Source organism: Aspergillus welwitschiae (assembly GCF_003344945.1).
Source record: "Aspergillus welwitschiae strain CBS 139.54b unplaced genomic scaffold BDQ94scaffold_25, whole genome shotgun sequence".
In the NCBI taxonomy this organism is placed as follows: domain Eukaryota; kingdom Fungi; phylum Ascomycota; class Eurotiomycetes; order Eurotiales; family Aspergillaceae; genus Aspergillus; species Aspergillus welwitschiae.
Window position 1 is genome coordinate 173880 of NW_020798719.1, and position 20148 is coordinate 194027.

The 20148-nt window shown below is 52.2% G+C and overlaps 7 protein-coding genes across 7 annotated transcripts; 3 read left to right on the forward strand and 4 right to left on the reverse strand.

Moving 5' to 3' along the window:
• Positions 1 to 24: 24 nt before the first annotated feature.
• On the forward strand, positions 25 to 2525 carry BDQ94DRAFT_180540 (Zn(II)2Cys6 transcription factor; the record flags this gene model as incomplete). The annotated part of the gene is made up of 3 exons (XM_026773641.1): positions 25 to 606; positions 660 to 1321; positions 1377 to 2525. 3 exons carry the CDS (start codon positions 25 to 27, stop codon positions 2356 to 2358), a joined length of 2226 nt encoding a protein of 741 aa, XP_026624189.1. The 3' UTR covers positions 2359 to 2525.
• On the reverse strand, positions 2412 to 2803 carry BDQ94DRAFT_62520 (uncharacterized protein). Its single transcript, XM_026776203.1, has 2 exons — positions 2716 to 2803; positions 2412 to 2668 (listed from the first exon to the last, which is right to left on the reverse strand). Exons 1-2 carry the CDS (start codon positions 2747 to 2749, stop codon positions 2466 to 2468), a joined length of 237 nt encoding a protein of 78 aa, XP_026624190.1. The 5' UTR covers positions 2750 to 2803; the 3' UTR covers positions 2412 to 2465.
• A 160-nt stretch (positions 2804 to 2963) lies between these two features.
• Positions 2964 to 5280, forward strand: BDQ94DRAFT_147594 (uncharacterized protein). Its single transcript, XM_026767046.1, has 2 exons — positions 2964 to 3971; positions 4018 to 5280. Exons 1-2 carry the CDS (start codon positions 3066 to 3068, stop codon positions 5119 to 5121), a joined length of 2010 nt encoding a protein of 669 aa, XP_026624191.1. The 5' UTR covers positions 2964 to 3065; the 3' UTR covers positions 5122 to 5280.
• An 83-nt stretch (positions 5281 to 5363) lies between these two features.
• BDQ94DRAFT_180544 (histidine phosphatase family protein) lies at positions 5364 to 7147 on the reverse strand (the record flags this gene model as incomplete). The annotated part of the gene is made up of 3 exons (XM_026773642.1): positions 5364 to 6759; positions 6810 to 6966; positions 7009 to 7147. The coding sequence occupies 3 exons, from the start codon at positions 7145 to 7147 to the stop codon at positions 5364 to 5366; spliced, it is 1692 nt and encodes a 563-aa protein (XP_026624192.1).
• Positions 7148 to 8861: 1714 nt separating this feature from the next.
• BDQ94DRAFT_180545 (isoprenoid synthase domain-containing protein) lies at positions 8862 to 10981 on the forward strand (the record flags this gene model as incomplete). The annotated part of the gene is made up of 3 exons (XM_026773643.1): positions 8862 to 9160; positions 9193 to 9484; positions 9535 to 10981. Exons 1-3 carry the CDS (start codon positions 8875 to 8877, stop codon positions 10979 to 10981), a joined length of 2025 nt encoding a protein of 674 aa, XP_026624193.1. The 5' UTR covers positions 8862 to 8874.
• A 1806-nt stretch (positions 10982 to 12787) lies between these two features.
• On the reverse strand, positions 12788 to 16749 carry pld2 (putative phospholipase D (PLD); the record flags this gene model as incomplete). The annotated part of the gene is made up of 5 exons (XM_026769257.1): positions 12788 to 13471; positions 13520 to 15864; positions 15916 to 16059; positions 16117 to 16452; positions 16509 to 16749. 5 exons carry the CDS (start codon positions 16747 to 16749, stop codon positions 12788 to 12790), a joined length of 3750 nt encoding a protein of 1249 aa, XP_026624194.1.
• A 521-nt stretch (positions 16750 to 17270) lies between these two features.
• Positions 17271 to 19916, reverse strand: BDQ94DRAFT_160760 (FAD binding domain-containing protein; the record flags this gene model as incomplete). Its single annotated transcript, XM_026769258.1, has 6 exons — positions 17271 to 17366; positions 17530 to 17638; positions 17801 to 18618; positions 18665 to 18687; positions 18736 to 19705; positions 19773 to 19916. 6 exons carry the CDS (start codon positions 19914 to 19916, stop codon positions 17271 to 17273), a joined length of 2160 nt encoding a protein of 719 aa, XP_026624195.1.
• Positions 19917 to 20148: the final 232 nt, after the last annotated feature.

Below are 20148 nucleotides of genomic sequence, written 5' to 3' on the forward strand. Positions count from 1 at the left end.
GGATAGTAGGAGGACTGTAGCAGCATGGCTGGATCTTATAGGGCTCCCTCTCAGGGTTTGGCTCTACCCGCGGAGATTCCGCGGGCTACTGTCACGATGATTGGTCGATTGAGGGTAGTCTTCGGATCCTTCGCCACGCTCGTGTCGACGCTCACGTCTTGTTATTTCGCAGCAAGCCATCATAATCACTTCACTCGAAGACACAGACATCGAAAGAAAGGTGCGATGCCTCCTCGGTCACAAATACAGAAGCCAACTTCCCGCTTGAGGCCTGTATCGTGCCACTTTTGTCGGTCGCGAAAATTGCGGTGCAGCCGTCAGCTTCCCTGCTCCAATTGTATCAGCCGTGGAATCGACTGCGGGCTGTACTCGCCCCTAGCGTCGATTGACAAACCTCAGAATAGCAATAGCCACGAGACGGCTGATATTCTGACACGCCTGAAACGGCTAGAGGAGATTGTTCTTCCAACAGACCGACAGTCTAGTCGAGCGCAAGACCCCAAGCCAGATCGTCGTAGGAGTCGACCGCAGTTAGAGCGAAAGGATAAGCAGGCCGCGGCGGATGCGATCTGGCTCGAAGCAGAATGCGCAAGCCAGGTGTCTTGTGTATGTGTGCTTTCGGATCTCTGCAGAGGACCATAGCAACTAAATTATAACAGAGTTCAATCCCAACTGACACGACAACTTTTCGATCATGTTCGATATGGAATATAACCAGCGTTATGACTATTGAAGGTAGCAGTTTAGGCCACTCGGTCAGAAACTTCTCGATCCCACTTCACCAAGAGTCCGTGATCCTGCTTGAAAAATACTTGCGTGATATTACCTACATCCATCATGTTATTCTCAGCGGTCCACTGCGTACAATGGTAGACAACATCTACGGCGACATTGAGAAACACGCACCAGTAAGCCCGGCCCAGGTGGCACTGCTTTTGAGCATCCTGTCGAGTGCCATGTTCACATGGACTCGCAAGGACTCAGAAAATGCGCCCTTTGCGACTTCCGAGAAGGTGAACGCAACATCTTCCGTGTGGGTGAAAGGAACTCTTGACTTGCTAGATCACTGTCGTCGCATATCCCTTCAATCTATCGAGGCAATTCAGGCAATGATCATACTTTCCTTTGCCATCACTAATATTGAAGGTATCACTGCTCGATTCCGTGACCTGTTGTCAACAGCCATAACGGCAGCGCGTGAACTCTCATTGCACAAAGTCGACCATCAACCAGGGATAGACAGAAGAGAGGAAGCTCCTGCTGACTCTGTTGAACCTGAAATGAAGCGACGAGTATGGTGGTATCTGGTTGCTACGGATTGGTATGTGTCATCGCCCACCGCTGCTCTTGCCAAAGCCCGTTACTGAATGGCACAGGATGGCATCCCAATTCCCTGGTCCTCATAGAGGCACCTACAGCATCAATCCGCTACATATGGTGGTCAGAAAGCCTCGCAATGTTGACGATGCAAAACTTATGGCTGGTTCCCCCATCATTGACCGACCGATGGAGCAACCCACCGAAATCTCATACAGCCTTCAGCGTATCAAGCTAGCGGAGATTTGTCGCGAAGTCATAGACTCTTCTTCGATGACCACATACAATGACGGAGACATGGAGTCTGGGCGGCTTTTAGGCGTGGACCAGAGGATTGTTACATTCATTGAACAACTACCATCTTTCTTCCGCCTGGATGGGGATGCCCTTGATGACCTGATCGCCAAATATCCAAACATTGCATCGGGCATTATGATCCAGCGATATATCATTAATTCCTTGGTCCACTCACAACGGTGCCGGCTGCATCTCCCATACTTAGCCCGCGGCTTGGTAGATCCGATGTATGCCCCCTCAAGAGAGGCTTGTCTGGAAGCGGCTCGGTGTGTCGTCCAGGCGGAGAGGATGCTAGCAACCGAAAATATCCCTTTCGTGCTTACGAGACTGAAGTTCTCCGGAATCTTGCAGTGCGTTGGCATCGCAATTACGGCCCTTCTCCTGGACATGTGTCTTTCTCAGGAACCCATACTTCGGCAAGAGCGCCGGGCGGAAGTAGTCAATGCATGTAGCATTCTAAAGGACGCCACAAAAGACTCCCCGGTTGCAATCAAGCTCCTTGAGTCTTTTCAGCGAGTTGTGCAGAAACACGATATGTCGGTCAGCGAGGTTATTTCCGAGTCTCTCTGTGCCGACAGCAGCTCAAACAGCCTTACCGACATCAGTGCCGACGACCAGGACGGCATACCAGTCCTTCCCCACCTGGATGAGATTTGGCAGATTTCGCAAATAGATGCGAATATCCAAGCATTCGATTGGGATGCCTTGTTCCTTGAACTTGATTGTCCAATGTTGTCGAGCTAAGTCGAGGGGGAATAATTCCTCGGTCATGCCACAAACACTTCTTCGCAGCCTGAGGCACTAACAGTTATTGATTACCAGCCACCCAGCCCAATCACGTGGCATGTATACTAAAGGCTAAACAGTAAAGCAGGTATTGTTGAGTAGATGCCCATAGCTGCAATCTGCTTGCACATAGAGTAGACTATCAAAGACGTTACAAAGTATGATTTTTGTTTCACGTAGAAAGCTGGCGAGTAATTGCACATCTCTACCTCAATAGGCAGGAGGCGTTTGAGTGGGATGAAGCCGTGACAGAGATGATCACCGGTTCCTTAATTAGCTATCTGAGCCATCGTCATGGTTGCAATGGAATGGTACTCATTGAGTGACAAATTCGGCCTTTTCTAGCCATTCCATCGTTGAAATTAGGACCAGAATACGGGATAATATCCGGTTCCTGATCCTGAGTCGAGTGGTACAAGGGAAGAGAAGAGCGTAAAGTTGATGGAGAAGAGTGGGGGGCGGGTGACATCATCTGCATTGGGGCGGTGCAGGCTGGCATTAAGCAATTCCCCCCAATGGCCCTTCTGCCTGTTTCTCCCTCTGGCTGCTTGTTTCTCCCTCCCCGTGTTTCGGCTGTCCCGCCTCGACCAGCTGCAATCTCTCCTGCTGGCTGGCCATCCCTCCCATCGCATTCTTTTACTCCCAGTTGCACTTCCGACCTTGCAATGGCCGCCGAAGAAGATCCGCTCATTCAGGCCCTGCCGCCGGCCACTGACTACCTGACCTATCTCACCCTCCTCGAATACCAACTCACCCCCGCCCGCCTTCCCATTCTCCACAAACTCCTCCAGGATGAAGTCCTGACGACGAACATCGGCTGGGACCTGGTGCAGCTGTTGCTGCCCATGTTGCCCCAATCCCTCGATTGCCTGCACGACATTGCCCGCCTGGGAAACCCAAGAGAGGTGATATTGCGAGTTTCCGATGCGCTCATGCAGTTACAACCCGAGGACGAGGATGATGATAGCGACGATGGCGCGGCTAAGGCTGATGAAGCGCCGCAAGATGCTACGGATGGCGGATCGAAGAACGCGGCCCTGCCGCGCCATATCTTGCAATTCAATACTCTGGTCTCGATGCTATCGGTCCTCCATTCCCGTATCCAGACCAAATCCCCCAGTCGGTTCCTAGCGACATCGCTGCAGGCTGTACTGGAGGCATATACCCTCATGCCCACGAACGAGACGACTTATGCGTTGCTGGAGTTCTTCAGAGACGTTTCACCGTCCAAAAGACCGGCTCCGCCACCCAGAGTGCCCAGCGAGTCCAGCGTGTTGCGTCTCTCGGAGAAATCAGCACCTGATCCGGAAGCAGAGGTCCAATCCCCTTCCCCGGCAAGTGATGATGAATCGGTTTTGGTTCAGAAGTTCCTACAGTTTGGCCTGATCGAGGCTCTCAAGTCATACCTACTGAGCTTTACTGGGCCGTCGGATCCGGGTATGTCCTGGGCGATTAGACTACAAGAGAAATTGCAACCCGGTTTGCGTCTGGCGAAGCAGGAAACACCGAGCGATGCCTTTGCCAATCATAAAGAGTTGAAAGAAAGGGACATGATCATTGCTAAGATCACGGTAGGTTACTGACAACTTGCAATCTGGGTTTCACTAACGGCCGCAGGCTCTATCCCGAGATTTCGGTCTCAATGACAAGAAACTTCTTGAAATTGCCCTCCAGGCCCCGAAGGACCAGCCTCTCCCTCTTGACTTTGAGGAGCCACCAAGGAAGGCGGACGAGATTCCATTAGAAAGACACGGCTCCTTATTGCTGCTCGCGGCGCGCGCGGCTACCGCAGAACTGTTCTCATCTGGCCAAGTCAGCCCGATCGTCATATTCCCTGACTTGGCACGGATCTTCCAGAACTTTGTTGGAGGGTACAACTCTCCAGACGAAGTGGCATTCGGACAGCCCCAAGTGCTGCTGGACTCTCTGCTTACGCTGACCGTCTTTTCCATGCAAAAGCCAAGCGACACGCCACCCCATGAGAAGGACTTTGTTGACTTCGTGCTGACCTTGACTGCTTGCACTGCACGCCAAAACTATAGCTCCGTGCGGCGTATTCCTGGGACAATCATCCAGACGCACCCCTCACAGGTCACTCAATTCAAAGTGATCCGAACTGTTCTGGAAGACGACCGCTTCCAGAGCGTCAAGGATAGTGCGATTGGATGGCTCAAGACTGGTATCCTCGAAGCAGCAAACTCATCTAAAGCTGGCACTTCAGCCGAGCCCAGCGTCTACCTCGACCCGCATTACTTCTCGGTGGTGTTCCCCTCCCTCTTTAACTCATCCGACCTGTTCATGAACGTATCATCCGACCTCGTGGCTTCCTTCATCAAGTTCTCCCAGACTCTATCCCCCTCCATCCACGCGGCTCTCAGCCTCTACTACACCATCGTATCGTCACCGCACCTACGCAAGCAGCTCCAGCTCGAAAAGACCTACGTCTACTTCCGCAATCGCTTCCTCGAGCCGCTCAAGTCCCTCTGTCATGCCTTCGAAGCCGACCTGGCGCAAAATGGCGGCGACGGGAAGATCGAAGCGGCGGTCGGCGAGAGCCTGAGCCAAGTAGGAATGGCGCGATCGGTCGGCTTGATCTCATACATGCTGGAACAAGTCGAAGATGCGGTCGGGGAGGCTTTTGTGGACGAGTCCGACCTGCCCGAGCCAAGTGCGGATGATATCGCGCGGGTAGATATGATTCGGAAGGAGACGTCGCCTTGATTGTAGGTTTTGTACATAGTTGAATCTGGCCTGAGGGTTTCAATGTGCAGGCCTATTGATACCTCTTGCTATAGTATGATGAGATAGAGCTAGTGGCTAAATATATGCAAGCTGCTGCTTATGTTGATATTGATAACCTGCCGTGTTGCAAACTTTTCATTACTCGTGATACAATGACCTACTAATCACAGATGCAGCTACGCAATATCCTACCTTTCTTTGACCACATACATACCTATATCTCATTCCCCCTTCCGAACAGGAACCCCATCCCACACATCCCCAAAATCGCCCAAATCCCACTCCCCCACGCAAGAGAAATCATACTCCGCCTTTTGAAGACTATCCTTCTGCGCCCGTAGAAATGCGTCCAACTCGCACCACCCATCACTCCGGAATGAACACTCCGGCAGACTCTTATGTAGCGGTACCGTGCACTGGTTGAGTAGGAAATGCACATATTCAGTCTCTCCCGTATGCTTCATATAAGTGTCCTGGTGACGATCATGGTGGCTACGACGCGGGTTAATCTTATGTGGGGCGCGGATGATCTCGATGTTAAGACGGCCGGCGAAGGGTATGATTTTGGCGGTTTGGAAAGCGTGGTGGCGGGGTGGATAGACATCCATAAAATTTTGGTTAGTATAATCAGGAAACGGAAGGTCAGCGAACTGGTGTAGTCCGAAGGCTGTGAGGACACCGAGGAGAATCTTGTCGTGTGCGAAGTCGAAGTAGAGTGATTGATTGGTTGGGAAAGTAACTGGGTTCGTGTTCAGGGTGAGGTTCGCAGCAGAGGATGATCCCGGTGTCGAGAACGAGCGATTCTCAACCCGTGCTAGGAATTCCTGTACCCAGGTGATGCCCATTGCGCGACTGATGGGGCATTGAAAGCCTGCGTTGCCGCCGAAGGTGAGATCGTAGGTGTAGGAGAATCCTTCCCATTCGGGGAAGGTGAAGAGCGAGCACCAGGGGCTGTAGCCGAGGGCGACGGTTTCGTAGGCGCATAGGGTTTGCGCGTTGAAGCTGTCGTTGGTAGTCCAGTGGTAGTCGATAGAGAGATAGTTGAGGTGGTGGGTTCGGTGGGAGAGGTAGTGGGTTTTCCATTTTGTGACGGTGTCGGATACGTAGTCGTCGAAGGATATGTTCATGGCGTTGGGACAGGCGTTTTTGGCTTGGAGGGAGGTGTTGAAGTTCTTCTCTTCGATCATGGCGAGTAGATTGACGTGCTCGTCCCAGTCTAGGTGGAAGAATCCCGCTAGGAAGTTCTCGGCGCTCTTGAGCATGCGGTCTTGAGTGGTGGTGCGCGCGACTATCTTAGTTCCTGGGGTGTAGAGATGGCCGTAGTTGAAGAAGTTGAGAATGCCGCTTTCTAATAGGTCTTCTCGCCCTCGCGTGGTGAGCATATCGGCTCCGAGGCTGTAGGTCCAGTCGTGGATGAATGAGAGTTCGTCTTTGAATACGGCCCCGTGGGCTGTAGCGTTGGTGATGGCCTTGATCCAATTGGAAAAATCATCACCTTCGTCCTTGTTGGGATAGCGTGAGCCGTGTCGGTGCAGCATATGCATTTGCGTGATGTTCGAGCCTTTGGGGCGTGGGAATTCGTCCACACCGAATCCATCCGCTCGGGGATAGTAGGGACTATCAGGCTATGTAGCTGCATATTGGAAGTAAGACATGGATGAATGTACCTCAAGATTCCCATGTGATGGAAAATATTGCGATCTTTAGCGCCCCGGATGGGCTGCGACGTCTCCAGTGGGTGGTTGGCTGTGTAGGTCGCCGGATTGCCAAAGGAAGCAGGGTTAGTCTGCGCCAGAAACGGCGCAGCCCCGGTCGCCGTGTATCCTGATATGTTAGTCAGGCAAGAGGAAAAGTACAGTCACACACCCTGAAAGCTTTGTGGTCGGGTCTTGAACCATTCTGGTTCTGTGGTGGTGGGTGCCACTCCCATCACATATTGATCGTTGGCCGAGACACACAAGACAAGCAGAAGAAAGAGAATAGCCCAGTAAATGCGAGACCTCATCGTGCAAGAAACCTCATTTCTGAAGGCGCTGATGTTTCAAGTTGGGGAAAATAACCAGTCTAAGGGGCGTAGGTAGCTATTTACGTCAGTGCATCTGCCATGGACGTACACTAAAGTTTGGATGTCGATGTCACCAACTCTGATTGGCACTGGGTTTCTGTGTTTGACCCTGGATATGACGGGGGTTGAGTACCGTGATGGAGGGGATCCCATATACTGGAAACCATGATTCGTCTGAACCGTGGATGGTGTCTCCGCACTTCGCTTTCTTACCTCATCATCTACCCAGTGCTCGTTTCTGTTAATATCTTATTTCAAATCGGACATGAGACCACTGAAGTTGAGATACTACCAGTAGTAAGGAGACTTCCGTACGGCATGTTCGCCATGTTATACTATTCTCACCAAAAGTAGGCTTCATAAACCACATTCAGATGAAATATACTCCACACTCACGCAGTAAATCTCTTTCTTGATATTAGTATCCCAATATGAGTGATATTGATCGGGTTGACACTGCTGGATTTGTTGTTTGAGCTCTCGAGGGTTAGGTTCGCTCTGAAGGCTACAGATGAGCCCAATAAGCATTGGTTCGCAGAATTCATTAGTGGATGAAGATCGAACCGGCACGTTGGTTTCCGGTATCTGCGACCGTTAGACTAAGAAGCGGTGGCTTTGGATTAACTGCTCATGAATTTCCAGCCTAGATCGTCGCAGGAGAGAAGACTCACTCTCGGAAACAGTGTGGAGAAGCCCCAGGACTAATGTTCAATATTAGCTGCAAGATAGCTAACCTGGGTGAATCTAATCGAACAAAACAACGTACACATGCGGCTGTTATGCAGCCATGGGACCAATTGCAACTCGTTTGCGGCTACGAAGCCTCATTGCTGTGGCTAAGCCATCGTTATTGTGAGTGTACATGAGATGTGCATTTTGCTGCAGCAAAGTGGGAGTAGTGTGCATAGCGTCTTGGATTGTGGCTTGGTCGGACTGAATGTAGGAAGAATCAGATCTAGGATCTGGCTCATCGTGGTCGTAATTCTAGGTCAGCTAGTTGCAGCAAACAGAGTCCAAGCTGGAGTATCCCACGAGTCGATCGAGTTTGACGATGGAGAAAATGTGGGACAGGCTCTAAATTCGCGCTGGGCACATGACTGGCTGTATTCGCCTTCGCCTTGGATTGCTTGACTTGCTGCAACTTCCACGTATTGAACATTGATTATGAACCAACACTACCTCATCAAAATGTAGACAACAATACGCCTAGTGGCCTCGAACGTGAGCCTTTCTCGTCTGTGAGGAATAGCTAACGTGGCAGACAACACTATTTTCTTATTGGTATTCACTCCCAGAGAATCCTTCAGCTTCAGCTTCTTTGGGTCCAGGTGGGCTGAACGCCACCGCAATGGGATATCACATGCAGCAATCGCTCCTGGAACGCAAGGCACAAGGCAGGATCTGATATGTCTCCGGAGAACCGCACCATCCCAGTGCGCTCCGTCCGATATTATGCTCCTATTTGCAGGTCAACCGCAGACCGGGTGGATATATCGGAATCGTGCATACACCGACGAAGAGATGATGAATCCCGCAAGTTGAGCTACAGGTCTGGTTGCGGCTGTATTCCGGCTCCCTGAATATATAAAGCTCGACGAGACGCACAATCACCTTTCATTCCCATCTTCATATTTCAAGTCAATACAACACGCGCCCTGTCATTCATCATGGAGTGCTCAGCAGCCTGGATCAACTCAACCACAGTCGACGAAATCTCTGTCCGCAAGTCCGGCGCGTTCACAACCTTGCCAGTGCGTATCAGCAAGTACAATGAAATTGCCATCACTACCGCGCAAAAGCTTGCTTGTATCTGGGATACCATGCGCTGTGGCAGTGTATCTTCTCGCCCCGTCAATTTTGGAAGGAATCTGCTTCCCTTGGTTGTTCCTGAGGCCTTGCCGGAGAGAATGGCAACGGCCGTAAAACTGATCGAATTGGGCCATTTGTGTGATGGTATGTACGATTCTTGCTTCTGTTGCACACAGCTAATAGTGTAGTCTTTTCCGATCAGCTAGATTCACAGAGCAGAGCGGAAGTCTACAGTATGCTGACCCGATGTCTGGATCGGTGCTCTGTAGCTTCGTCTTGCTCTTGTCCTAGTACATGCAACAAAGAGTTTGGCGACAGACAGGCTCAGCTGCGGACACTGATCTATGAAGTGGCCACTGAAGCTATTCAGTTCGATCGTGAACAGGGTATGCTTATCCTTGAGCTCCTTGGGAAAGCTGTCGCACCGGAGCCAATGTCCTTTGGATGCAGGAAGAGTTCTGCGTTTAGGTACGTCGTCAACAGCCATCTCTCAGTTGTTGATATCTAATATGACTTAGGACTTTCTGGCCTATCCTCGAGTTTGCTATTGGTATGAAGCTAAGCGAAATGGACCGGATACTCCTCCGAGACATCAAGAACGTGGTTGATGAATGCCACATGCTGAACGATGAGTATTGGGGTGCAAACGCGACTAGCTCAGGAGTATACCAAACAGACTTTGGCAGAATGCCAAGTCTTTCTTTCGAAGGAGGAAAGGAAAGTCTGAAAAGCCGGATCATCGACCTCGAATATCGCTACCGGGCTCTTCAGGCAGAAGTTTGCGGGAAATACCCTGTTGAGTCCATGCGGCTGCGCCGCTGGATCGAAGCCGCTGGAGTTGCAATGGCAGGCTACAATTACTGGCGTGCTTTATCTGCAAATGGACCTTGCAACAGCTTGTCTACAAGCGCGTGCTCCTGCTCTCCATCCGAGTGGACACGGGTTACCACTCCGGCCTCCACCATCTCCTTCTCATCCACTCACACATATTCCGGAACCTACGATCGAGGCGAATCCACAACGCTTACCGCCGTCACCAACTACATCAATTCCATGCCACCGTCTTCCTCGGTCCAGACACTCAACATGACCCCCTCCGCATTGAATCAATGGACACGCGCTCCAGCTCCAGCCGTCCAGTGCATCTCGTCTCTTATAACATCTCTATATAACGCGACCACAACCCTGACCGATATCACCGCGGACAACACCCAGCGTTACAACCAGCCCACTGCACACGCCGTCTTCGGTACCATGCAGGCTAGCAACAGCGCCTACTACACCTTTATCCAGTCGGTTTCGGAGGCACGCGCCCTGGCAAACCCTGCCCTTGCAACCGATATCCTCCTTGGTGGCTTCAACCGTCTGTATGCCGGTCACAGCCGTGAGCTGACCTGGAAGTACAACGCATGTATCCCATCGGAGGCTGAATATCTTTCCGTTGTCGATGACACCACGGGATCACTATACACACTTCTTGTCAAACTCCTTCAAGCTGAAAGCTGCTTGCCATTCCACTGCAAGCCTGACCTCACTCCCCTGGCCACGCTGCTAGCCCGCTTTGTCCATGTCAAAGAAGACTACCTCGCGTTCCATAACCGGGAGAGCAAGATGAGTGGATTCAGTGATGCACGCGTCCTCTCGTACCCGGTTATTCGACTGGCTAATATCAAACCGGACAGTCGGGCGCAGATCTCTCGATACCTCTTTGAACGCAAGGATGCAAGCAAGAGTGGCTGCTCCTGTGCAGAGGAGAAGAAAGATCCCTGCGGCAACTCCGTGAACTACAGCTGCCTGGTGCTTTTGCTACGCGAGTATGGGGCACTGAGTGCGACACGCGAACTTCTCCGTGATATAGAAGACAAGATCGAGAGGGAGGTGATGCAGATAGAGAAGTTGACGGGAGAAGTCAACCCTTTGATACGGAAGCTTATTGCAGGACTACGCGAAGGCTTGCTGCCATAACCCACCACCGCCTATGTTCTCACCCGCCTTCAGCCTACGAAGGCACCTACGGAGTATATAAGAAAGCATTATAGAATCGAATATAAATATATTGACTCTATAAAAGATATATAATAAAATATCCCCTCAAATCCTATCCCGAAAACTGAACAATAACTTGTCCAAACAGTAAGTTAAACATGACCTCCCGAGTAAGTAGTATCCATTAACCAAACCAAAACCACCAACCCAACATAAAACCCAACACCAAATAGACCATCCAGTTTTCCATAATCATAATATCCAAGAATGCGGAGTATAAAAAGAAAGGAGTTGGAATAAAAGACCAAAGACAGGATCGAGGTTCAATATATTGCAATAAAGGTAAAAAGTTCAGCGCCACGTGCAACGCAGCCCAGGGGCATATCTTCCCCCGGTATTATTTTGGTATTTTGTAGAGTTGTCTTTTTGATCTGAAATGACTTGCGAGGTAGATAGGTAGGTAGAGGGTCCGAGATAAGCGGCCATGGGTCTCTTTTGATGTTGGATTTGAGGATAGTCACGGCGAACATAGACTATCCTTTCATATTATTATCGATTGACATTGCAAGTTGGCGGTTTGGTTGGGAACTTTAACATGAAATGGAATAAATCGGGTTTTATCTCGTGGTTAATGCGGAGGATCTTTACATGACCACGCAGCCGCCACCGGGGGAGCCGGCTATATCATAGATATATTAGCTTTGTTTGCATGACCATGTATATCATACTCTCATGTATAACAATAATCAGAGGAAGGAAGAGAGGGAAGGAGGTAAGTACCGCAAGAGACAGAGTCCTTAGCAACTTCGTAGGGAGACATGGTGATTAATGGTTGATTTGCGTTGCAAAAAGTTTTCTTTTTGAAATGCTTGTTTTGTTTTTTGTGATGAGGAAAGAAGATCGAGGTTTGAGGGGAGTGTGAGGGGGTTTATATAGATATCTTACTCTGCATAATTCTTCTCCTGGTAGGAGGGAGTTCATTGAAGTCTACATTGATGGATAGTATGGGTCTGTGTCTGTGCTATGGGGTAGGGCATCGGGTCCGGATTCATCTTCGTGCTTCATGATTCAGGGAGTGCGTTTGATTGGATTGAGATTCATTGGATTCGGATTCATGAATGAATGAATCAGTGTCACAGGGTCAATCCTCCAAAGGGATAGGTGTAGAATACCATTCTAGGTAGTTGATTTGATCGGAGATTGTCAGTTCGGATTGTCGGGCATTACTTCAGGACTTTTGATTGGGGGTGTTCTAGTGAATACTAGCTATGGCTTCAGTTTGGCTTCTATTGTTCCTGGTGTGGAACTAGTCCTACAGAAGCTCTATCAGGACCGAGGGTGAGATGGATGAATACGAAAGGTACCGGATTCTTGCGGGTACCTGCTGAGAGAGACTGTCTGCATTGGGGATGGAATGTAATCCAAATGATAGTGCTGTGCATTGTATGCAGGCAAATGCAGTACACGTGGGTACATCATCCAGCCTACTCTTAGAGCTGAAAGACATCTCTCACTTCAAGGTACAAGAATAGCTTGAGCAGACAAACATGCAGTCAGGTGTTTTCCGAACTCGGGACTTTTAGGTGCAAAGTTAGTCGACGGGAGCCAATCAGCACTAGCCGCTTAGTATTGTTCTCGAGAACAATATCAAGAACATCAACCACACTTCATCCGCTTCAATCAAAGAATCAAATTCATGGCTAGTACTCCCTATCTAACAAAGCATGATAACTGGTAATCGGCTTATCTCGTCAAATCAGGTGTAGATGGCCGTCAATCAGTCAATCAAGTGTAGATTGGCTCCGTAATCTCATTCAGCGTCAACCCCTCCTTCGCCACATCCTCCTCAATCAGGAACATCAAAGGCATCTCCACCAACGTGCCCTTGACCTGGCTGAGCAGTTCTTTGACTTGCCTGACACCCTCCGGACCCGGAGGGAAGTCGTCGCGGACCACGTGCCCATACTTGTAGCGAGCAGGTCTGGACTCGTCCTCGCCATACGCCTGCTTGTCCGCGTTGTGGAAGTAGTATCCGTAGAATTCCTTGTACGTAGCCCAGTTGCGCACCGTGTCGTCCGGAACCGAGTGGAAGACCTTGCGGAACACCTCCGTGTTCGTCCGAGCCCGCGTGTTCCACATACTGTGCAGCGTATCCGCCAGCGGATCGGCCACAATCTGGCTCTCGGGTGACTCGAAGTCGGTGGTGTTGGGAACGCCCACTGGCTCGAAGTTGCCGTCCGGCCGCTCCATGTCCTGTGGTGGCAGCAGTCCCAGGTGCTTGCGGAACAGCTGACGACGGAGGGAGGTAGCGAACCGGCTGGCAGTCCAAGGCTGGCCGTTCATGCGGGACTGCACAGGGGTGTAGTCCTCAATGACGATGGCAATTTCCGAGTCGTGAGTTCCCAGTTGAGAGCGGTCGTTCAAGTTAGCCGATCCGACAATGGCAACACGGTCGTCAGCAATCATCACCTGCATCTTGTTAGTTCTGCACTTATACCATGTGAATGGCTAACATACCTTGGAGTGAACATAGAGTTCCTCGGTGACAAACGCATCAATCTCGGCCTCCGGAGGTCCGTTCCAGGGCACATTGCGAATATCAGGGCCATTGAGCATGTAGCAGCTGCTCACACTATCCCACTGGCCAGACTTGCCGCCCACCTGCTGGGCAGCTTGCTGGTACTGCTGGTAAGGCGCGGTGGTGTCGAAAGCTGCCCGCGGAGCACCAGGACCATAACCACCAGGGCCGCCGGTAGTCACATCGTGCTGTTTGCGGGCATCCTCGTAATTGACGCCGCTGCTCTGCTCAGCCTGCATCAGCGGGCCGCTGACATTGATGCGGTCGTAGTTACGCAGGTTATAGAACCGGATGTAGTCCATCGGGTTGAATCCCTCCTTGGCAATCATCTCCATGATGCTGCTGCCTCCGCGGTTGATGCAGTTGTACTGGAATTCCATGATGGCGCGGGTACCAAGGGTGGATTCATCGCTCAAATCTCCGGCAAAGCAGGGGACGGAGGGAATCACGACGATGATCTTGAACTTCTCACCAGCACGGGCAGCGCGCAGAATGCGCTCCACAATCGCAACACCGATCTTGTTCTCCACCGGCTTCTGCGCGTCACCGGTCGCTGTGATGAAGAACTGGTTCTCAATGTAGATAAAGTGCTGACTGTTGCGAATGACCGCAGCATACGCATCCTGAATGGAGTGCTCGGTCGGAGTGCCGTTACTCCACTTCGAGCAGCTGCGCACGATCTGGCAGGTCATGTTACCACGGGGCTGATTAACTTGACGGCTATGAGTGGAGAACCGATCCTGGTACTGATGGATCTGGCCTGCCAACTCGCCACGCAGGACGTTGCCGTAGTCCATGAAGTTCTCACGCAGACGGCGGGGGTTGAAGCCCCTCTCAGAGTCGCCATATCCGCTCTGGTGCGCGTCGTGAATACCGCGTGTTTGCGAGTGGTGGACTTCCTGGTTCGGGGGAGGCGGATAGTAAGGAGTCTGACTCTGGCCTTGGGTGGGTGTCTGGTTCTGAGGCGACGGCTGCTGCTGCTGCTGCTGCTGCTGGGGGTTGTACGCCTGGTAAGACGCCTGCGCAGAGTTCTGGGCTGGCGGAGGACCAGGAGGGGGTGGGGGGAACGAGTCACCACTGTAAGTGTAGTGCTGCTGTGGGTGGGCCGAGTACGCAGGAGGCTCAGAGCTCTGCTGTTGCCAGCTGGGCTTCTCCTGGCTGCCAGTGGTTTGTGCCTGGGGTTGGTAACCGCTGGACTGCGCAGGCTGCTGTTGCCAGCTAGGCTTCTCCTGGCTGCCAGTGTTTTGTGCCTGGGACTGGTTGTAGCCGGTGGGCTGTGCAGTCTGCTGTTGCCAGCTGGGCTTCTCTTGGCTGCTCGGGTTGGGGGAAGGACTGGCTGCGTAGCCTCCCTGTTGAGGTGCCGGTGCCTGCTGCTGCCAGGTAGGTGTCGCGGGGTTGGCAGTGCTGGAAGGCTGAGTGTTGCCGGTAACTCCGGTCTGCTGCTGCTGCCAACTTGGGGTAGAAGAGCTGCTAGAACTGGGTGCCTGGGCACTAGGCTGCGACGGAGCGGCTTGTTGCTGCCAGCTAGGAGCAGGAGGACCAGGATTCGCCCCGGGCTGGGGAGACGCTGCCTGCTGTTGCCAGCTCGGGTGGGGAGGACCAGTGGCACCAGGCTGAGGCGACGCGGGCGGTTTCTGGGCCTGACCACCCTGTTGGGGCCCTTGCTGCTGCTGGGGGCCTGAGGTCGGCCGGCCGTACAGGGCCAATCTGGCGTATCTCGAGTTGTTGCGCGACTGGTACTTGGAGTCATAGATGAAGTTCCACCGCTGAACAAAGTGCTTCCTCAGATCCTCGACGACCGGGCCGTGCAAACTGACCGAAATATCGGACCAGCCCATGCGAGAAGTGTCCTTGCGGTCCAGCTGGTTCTGCTCCCAGTGGGCAACGTCGTGGAAATCACTCACTCGGGCGTTGTTGTAGTCCTGACCGGGGAAGACAATCTTGTTCAGGTCTTGACCGTGAACATCGGCCAGTTCATGCTGGTTGGTGTCCCAGCGGCCAAAGCACATATCCAGACCACCCATGAACGCAATGCGACCATCAATGAGGCAAAGCTTCTCGTGGTGAGCCCAGTACAGAATCACATCCTCGTGCATGCCGTAGATGCCCTTGATGGCGTCTTCGGACATCTTGGCAAGGTTGCCGGCATCGAGGGACAAGTTCTGGAGAGACGTGTGGATGGACGCCTCGAGTTCCTGACGGTCGGGCAGGTGATCGGGGTGACGGAATACTGCAATGTTTTCATGGAGGTCTTCCAGATGGTGCTTGGTGTGGTGTGAGGAGACTGTCAGTAGGGTCAGTTTGACGGTTCACGCAACAGACGCACAAAACATACGGGTCAGTGCCTGCGTCACCTCCTTGTACACAATGATGTTCACCCGGACTCCGCGCTGCGCCGCAGCCAACAGCATCCGATCCAGCCGGTACTGTTCGTGCTTTGCGGGGGGTCGTCTCAGGTAAAGTTCGGGAGAGAGCCACCCTAAAATGCATAGTCAGTCTCATGCCCCTCCAACACAGCAGTCCCCTGGGTACCTACAGTCCAAAATCCAAATATACTCCTTGGCACTCTCCAATGCCTTGGACACAGCATAAAAGTAGGCGCAACCATCCACGTGCCACTTGACTTCGTTACCCTGACGCGGGGATGCAAAGCTTCCGAAGCGGTTCTCGGTCTGCGGCTTTGGAGCGCCATACTCGGCATACGCCTGGGGGTCGAGCGCAGTACCCAGTTTCTGTGCCACCTCATTGCCGAGTTCTTCCAGCTTGCCAAACAAGCCGGAAAATTTGTCCTGCTTCTGCGGTTTCGACGGATGGGGTTGTTGCTGTTGTTGTTGTTGCTGCTGAGGAGGGTATTGCTGGGACTGCGAGGGACCTTGGGACTGGTAGGTCTGGTTCGAAGTCTGGGAGTTGGAACGGGTCGGTTAGTACCGGGGATCGGGGAGGCAACCAGGTACAGGCAACAACTTACATTGTAGTAGCTGGCGGACTGGGATTGCTGCGACTGCTGAGATTGCTGGGAAGAGCCCTGTTGCGACTGGTGGGACTTGTAAGTCTGCTTCAGCTTCTTAAAAGTGTCGCTCAGACCCCTGGAGGAGTCTCCGGAAGAGGCTCCCCGGGTGGAGTCCTGGTAGTACTGGCCATAGGCCAGGTCGTCCTCGGGGCGGGTCATGGTACAGTGGAACACTTAAGTAGTTAAGGATGAACGAAGTTGTCAGAGAAAGGTATGACAGAGAATCCTCACAGAGGATTACTTTTGAGGTGCAGACTACCAAGCACCCAGGGGCGAAGGGAAGCTATTAGTAGTAGGAATGGGTGGGGGGTGGAGGGTAGAGAGGGATCAGCCCAGTGGATTGAGCGAGTGGAGAAAAGAGAAAGAGAGTGGAAGATGATGATGGAGGGCGCGGCTGACGGACTGACGACGAGCCCCGCCCCTCCAAGACTCAGTCAGTCATTCATTCTCACACCAACTGCACCAGGTGAATCCACATTTAGGCTGCAATTATTATTATGATCAATCCCGACCGGTGATTCATTGCTTTTTGCCTGGGGTCACTGGACATGGTGGTAAGGCTGGCTGGTCGTGGTCGTCCACACCCGGATGCAACCCCTCCATGGCATTCCCACGATCTCGATCCCAACAGATAACCAACTAATCAGTCTAGTTCGACTCGGGGATGCAGGCTCGCCGACTCAGAAGTGGGGAAGAATGGCTCGAATGTGCCGTTGGTGTGGCTGTGCAGTCCTGCCAAGTGTCTCTTCAGTCTTAACGGTGTGCATCACTCTAAACTAGTGGGATGGAGTAGGGGTTTCACTTGGTGGCGGTCAAGCGCAGGCTAATACTCACTGGGTAAGGAAGATGTTAATAATATCAGACTGGAATTGTAACTACTTGTTAGATACTAGATACTTTGTCTGAAGCGTGTATTCAGAATAGACACGTGATGCCCACCCGCCCGGAATGTTGTGGCTCAGGCGGATCTCTCGGCTGCCATCCATCAGCCATGCATGCATCCGACAATAAGAGTCTTTCCGGAGCATCTCGGAAAAACAAGGCTGAACTGGTGAGGGACCGTGACCAATTCCAGCGTGACAAATAACATCCTCATTGGTCTGATAATATGTACAAGTGTGGTAGCCATCTCTACTTCGTTCGGATACAGCGACGCAGGTACTCTCCAACGCGATCCACCTCCCCCAGCGCCACAACTATTCCAACATACCCGTCGGGCCGGACAACCACCATGGCTCCTTGATGAGGGTCCACCCCGTAGATTCCATACGCATCCTCCAGCTCGCTTCCGTTGTAGAAGCGCATCTCCGCATGCTCCTTCACGCACGCCGGAAGGTCGTCCCATTCGAAATCATTCGGGAGCTGCGGGTGCACCACAATCTGCTCGATGACCCCTGCTGGGAAAGTTCCCAGCAATGCAGACACATTCTGCAATGATCGAGCAGACGCGCTTTGGGCGTTGAGAAGATCATCGGACGTGAGCGTCAGGACGCGAAACCGGCCCGTTGATGCCAGGTCTAAACGTGTGGCCATGATTAGCATATGCAAGGGGTAGCGGGGATGATGATACCGACCATCCTGGATATCCCGGTGCCATCCATCCGCATGGCGCCTCAATCTCACGTTCAGCAATCGTCTGCCCGGTCGCAGTATTCCTGACAAGTAATCGGTGCCCCGGATGGGGCCATCCTGTCCGTCCGATGCCGTTCTGTCAACGATCATACTCTCTCCATATTCCACGCCGCAGCCGCTGGTGAAGCCGTTGCCGGTGTTGAATGTGGCCACAAATTCCGCGTGCGACATCCCTGACTCCTCCGTGTCCAGTTGACCCGAGAAGATGGTAGAGAACTTGCGATCAAAATCAATCAGCTGCTGCGCGTTGGCATGCCGTTCCAGATGATAAGTGTCGAGAAGGGGGTGTGGCTGTCCTGGCTCGGCAGACGCTGGGCTGAGTCCATGGATGTGGTAGGCCAGCTTCCAAGCGAGGTTATAGGAGTCCATCATGGACACATTCATGCCTTGACCGGCCTAGACAAAGATTAGCCGCGTCTCACGATTAGTTGGAATATTGTACCTTGGGGCTATGGGTATGGCAAGCTATGGTCATTAGCATTCGGTTTCAGTCCTGAGTACAGGTGCACATACCGTCTCCCACAATGAATACTCTAGGGACTCCAGCAGAGTCCTTGACGGTGAACTCTGGCGAAACCCGCTGTCCAATTTGATACGCTGCCCACCAGTCGATAGATTCGTCACTCTTCGGCCTCAGGTAATATGGCTTGAATGCGTCCGATGCTTGCTTCAGGATACCCTCCTTGGTCACCTTCTGTCTGCGTGCCCTGGCATCATCCAATTCTGATACTGGGGTAGCGCCCACCGCTATATCGCTATCGGGGTTTGCCATTCCAGGCACCTGTACATAAAGTCGGGTAAGATACTCCCCCGTCACGATCCGTTCTCGTGGAATGACCATGACTGAGCCAGCCGGAGAATGAATGGCACATCGCCGACGAATGTCAGGAAAATCAGTGTCCACTACCAAGTCTATAACGCCCCAGATATGGTCAAGCGATTGACCCTCTAACCTTAACCCCATACACTGACGCACCATAGAATGTGCTCCGTCTGCTCCGACAAGGTGCTTTGTGCGGATCAATCTTCTTACTCCGCGGGTCTCAATCTCCGCCAGGACGGGAAACTCCTTGTCATCTTCGTTCAGCTGAACATGGACTAACTTGGTGTCCCTTTGCACCCCTCTTTTGGAATACCGTAGGAGGTCAGTCTCCATGATCCGTTCAATACGTCCCTGATGTATAGTAGCCTCGTAGCGGAACCGAGCTGGAGGTATCACTTCAGGGACCACGGACTTTCGCTCAATAATCTTGGATGGGTCCGATGAGGTATTCCAGAAGGCAAACTGCCACATTTGGCATGCCTCATTCTCAATTTCGTCCGAAATTCCCAATGTCTTGAGCACCTCCAACGTCCGAGGTTGGACGCCATCAGCCTGTCCAGATTTCAAGGTGCTTGGCTTCGAATCAATACAAAGCAGAGACTCGTCACTCAATCCGTATCTGGCCAGCAAGAGTTCCAGCATCAGCCCCGAGGGCCCAGCCTGCATGACGTTATTTTTCTTGCTCGTGCGTGTTGGCTGGTTTCACCCGCTGTTCAAAGGGACTTACCCCGACGATGACAACCTCATACCGCTCGACCCCATCGTTTACGGTGGGTTCGAATGGCGGAGTAAGACGAGGTACCGGGAGAGAAAAGGAAGGAAGGACGCGGAGGTCCCGCGATTTGGATGCATATTCTGTAAAGACCGGCATTTCGATGTAATGCTTAGTTCGTTCACTTCTCTTAGAACAACATATTCGGTGGGCTTGTAGATCTATATATCATCTCTCATGGGTGAATATTCACTCGGTTGTTGAATGCGGCATCGTCTGGAGAAACCCCACACATCGATACCCCACAGGTGGGAAGAACTCTCAGCGAGCGACGGATGACCCGAAGTGCGCCATGTCCAGCCGCGTTATTGCGCACGTATGGGGTCTCCAG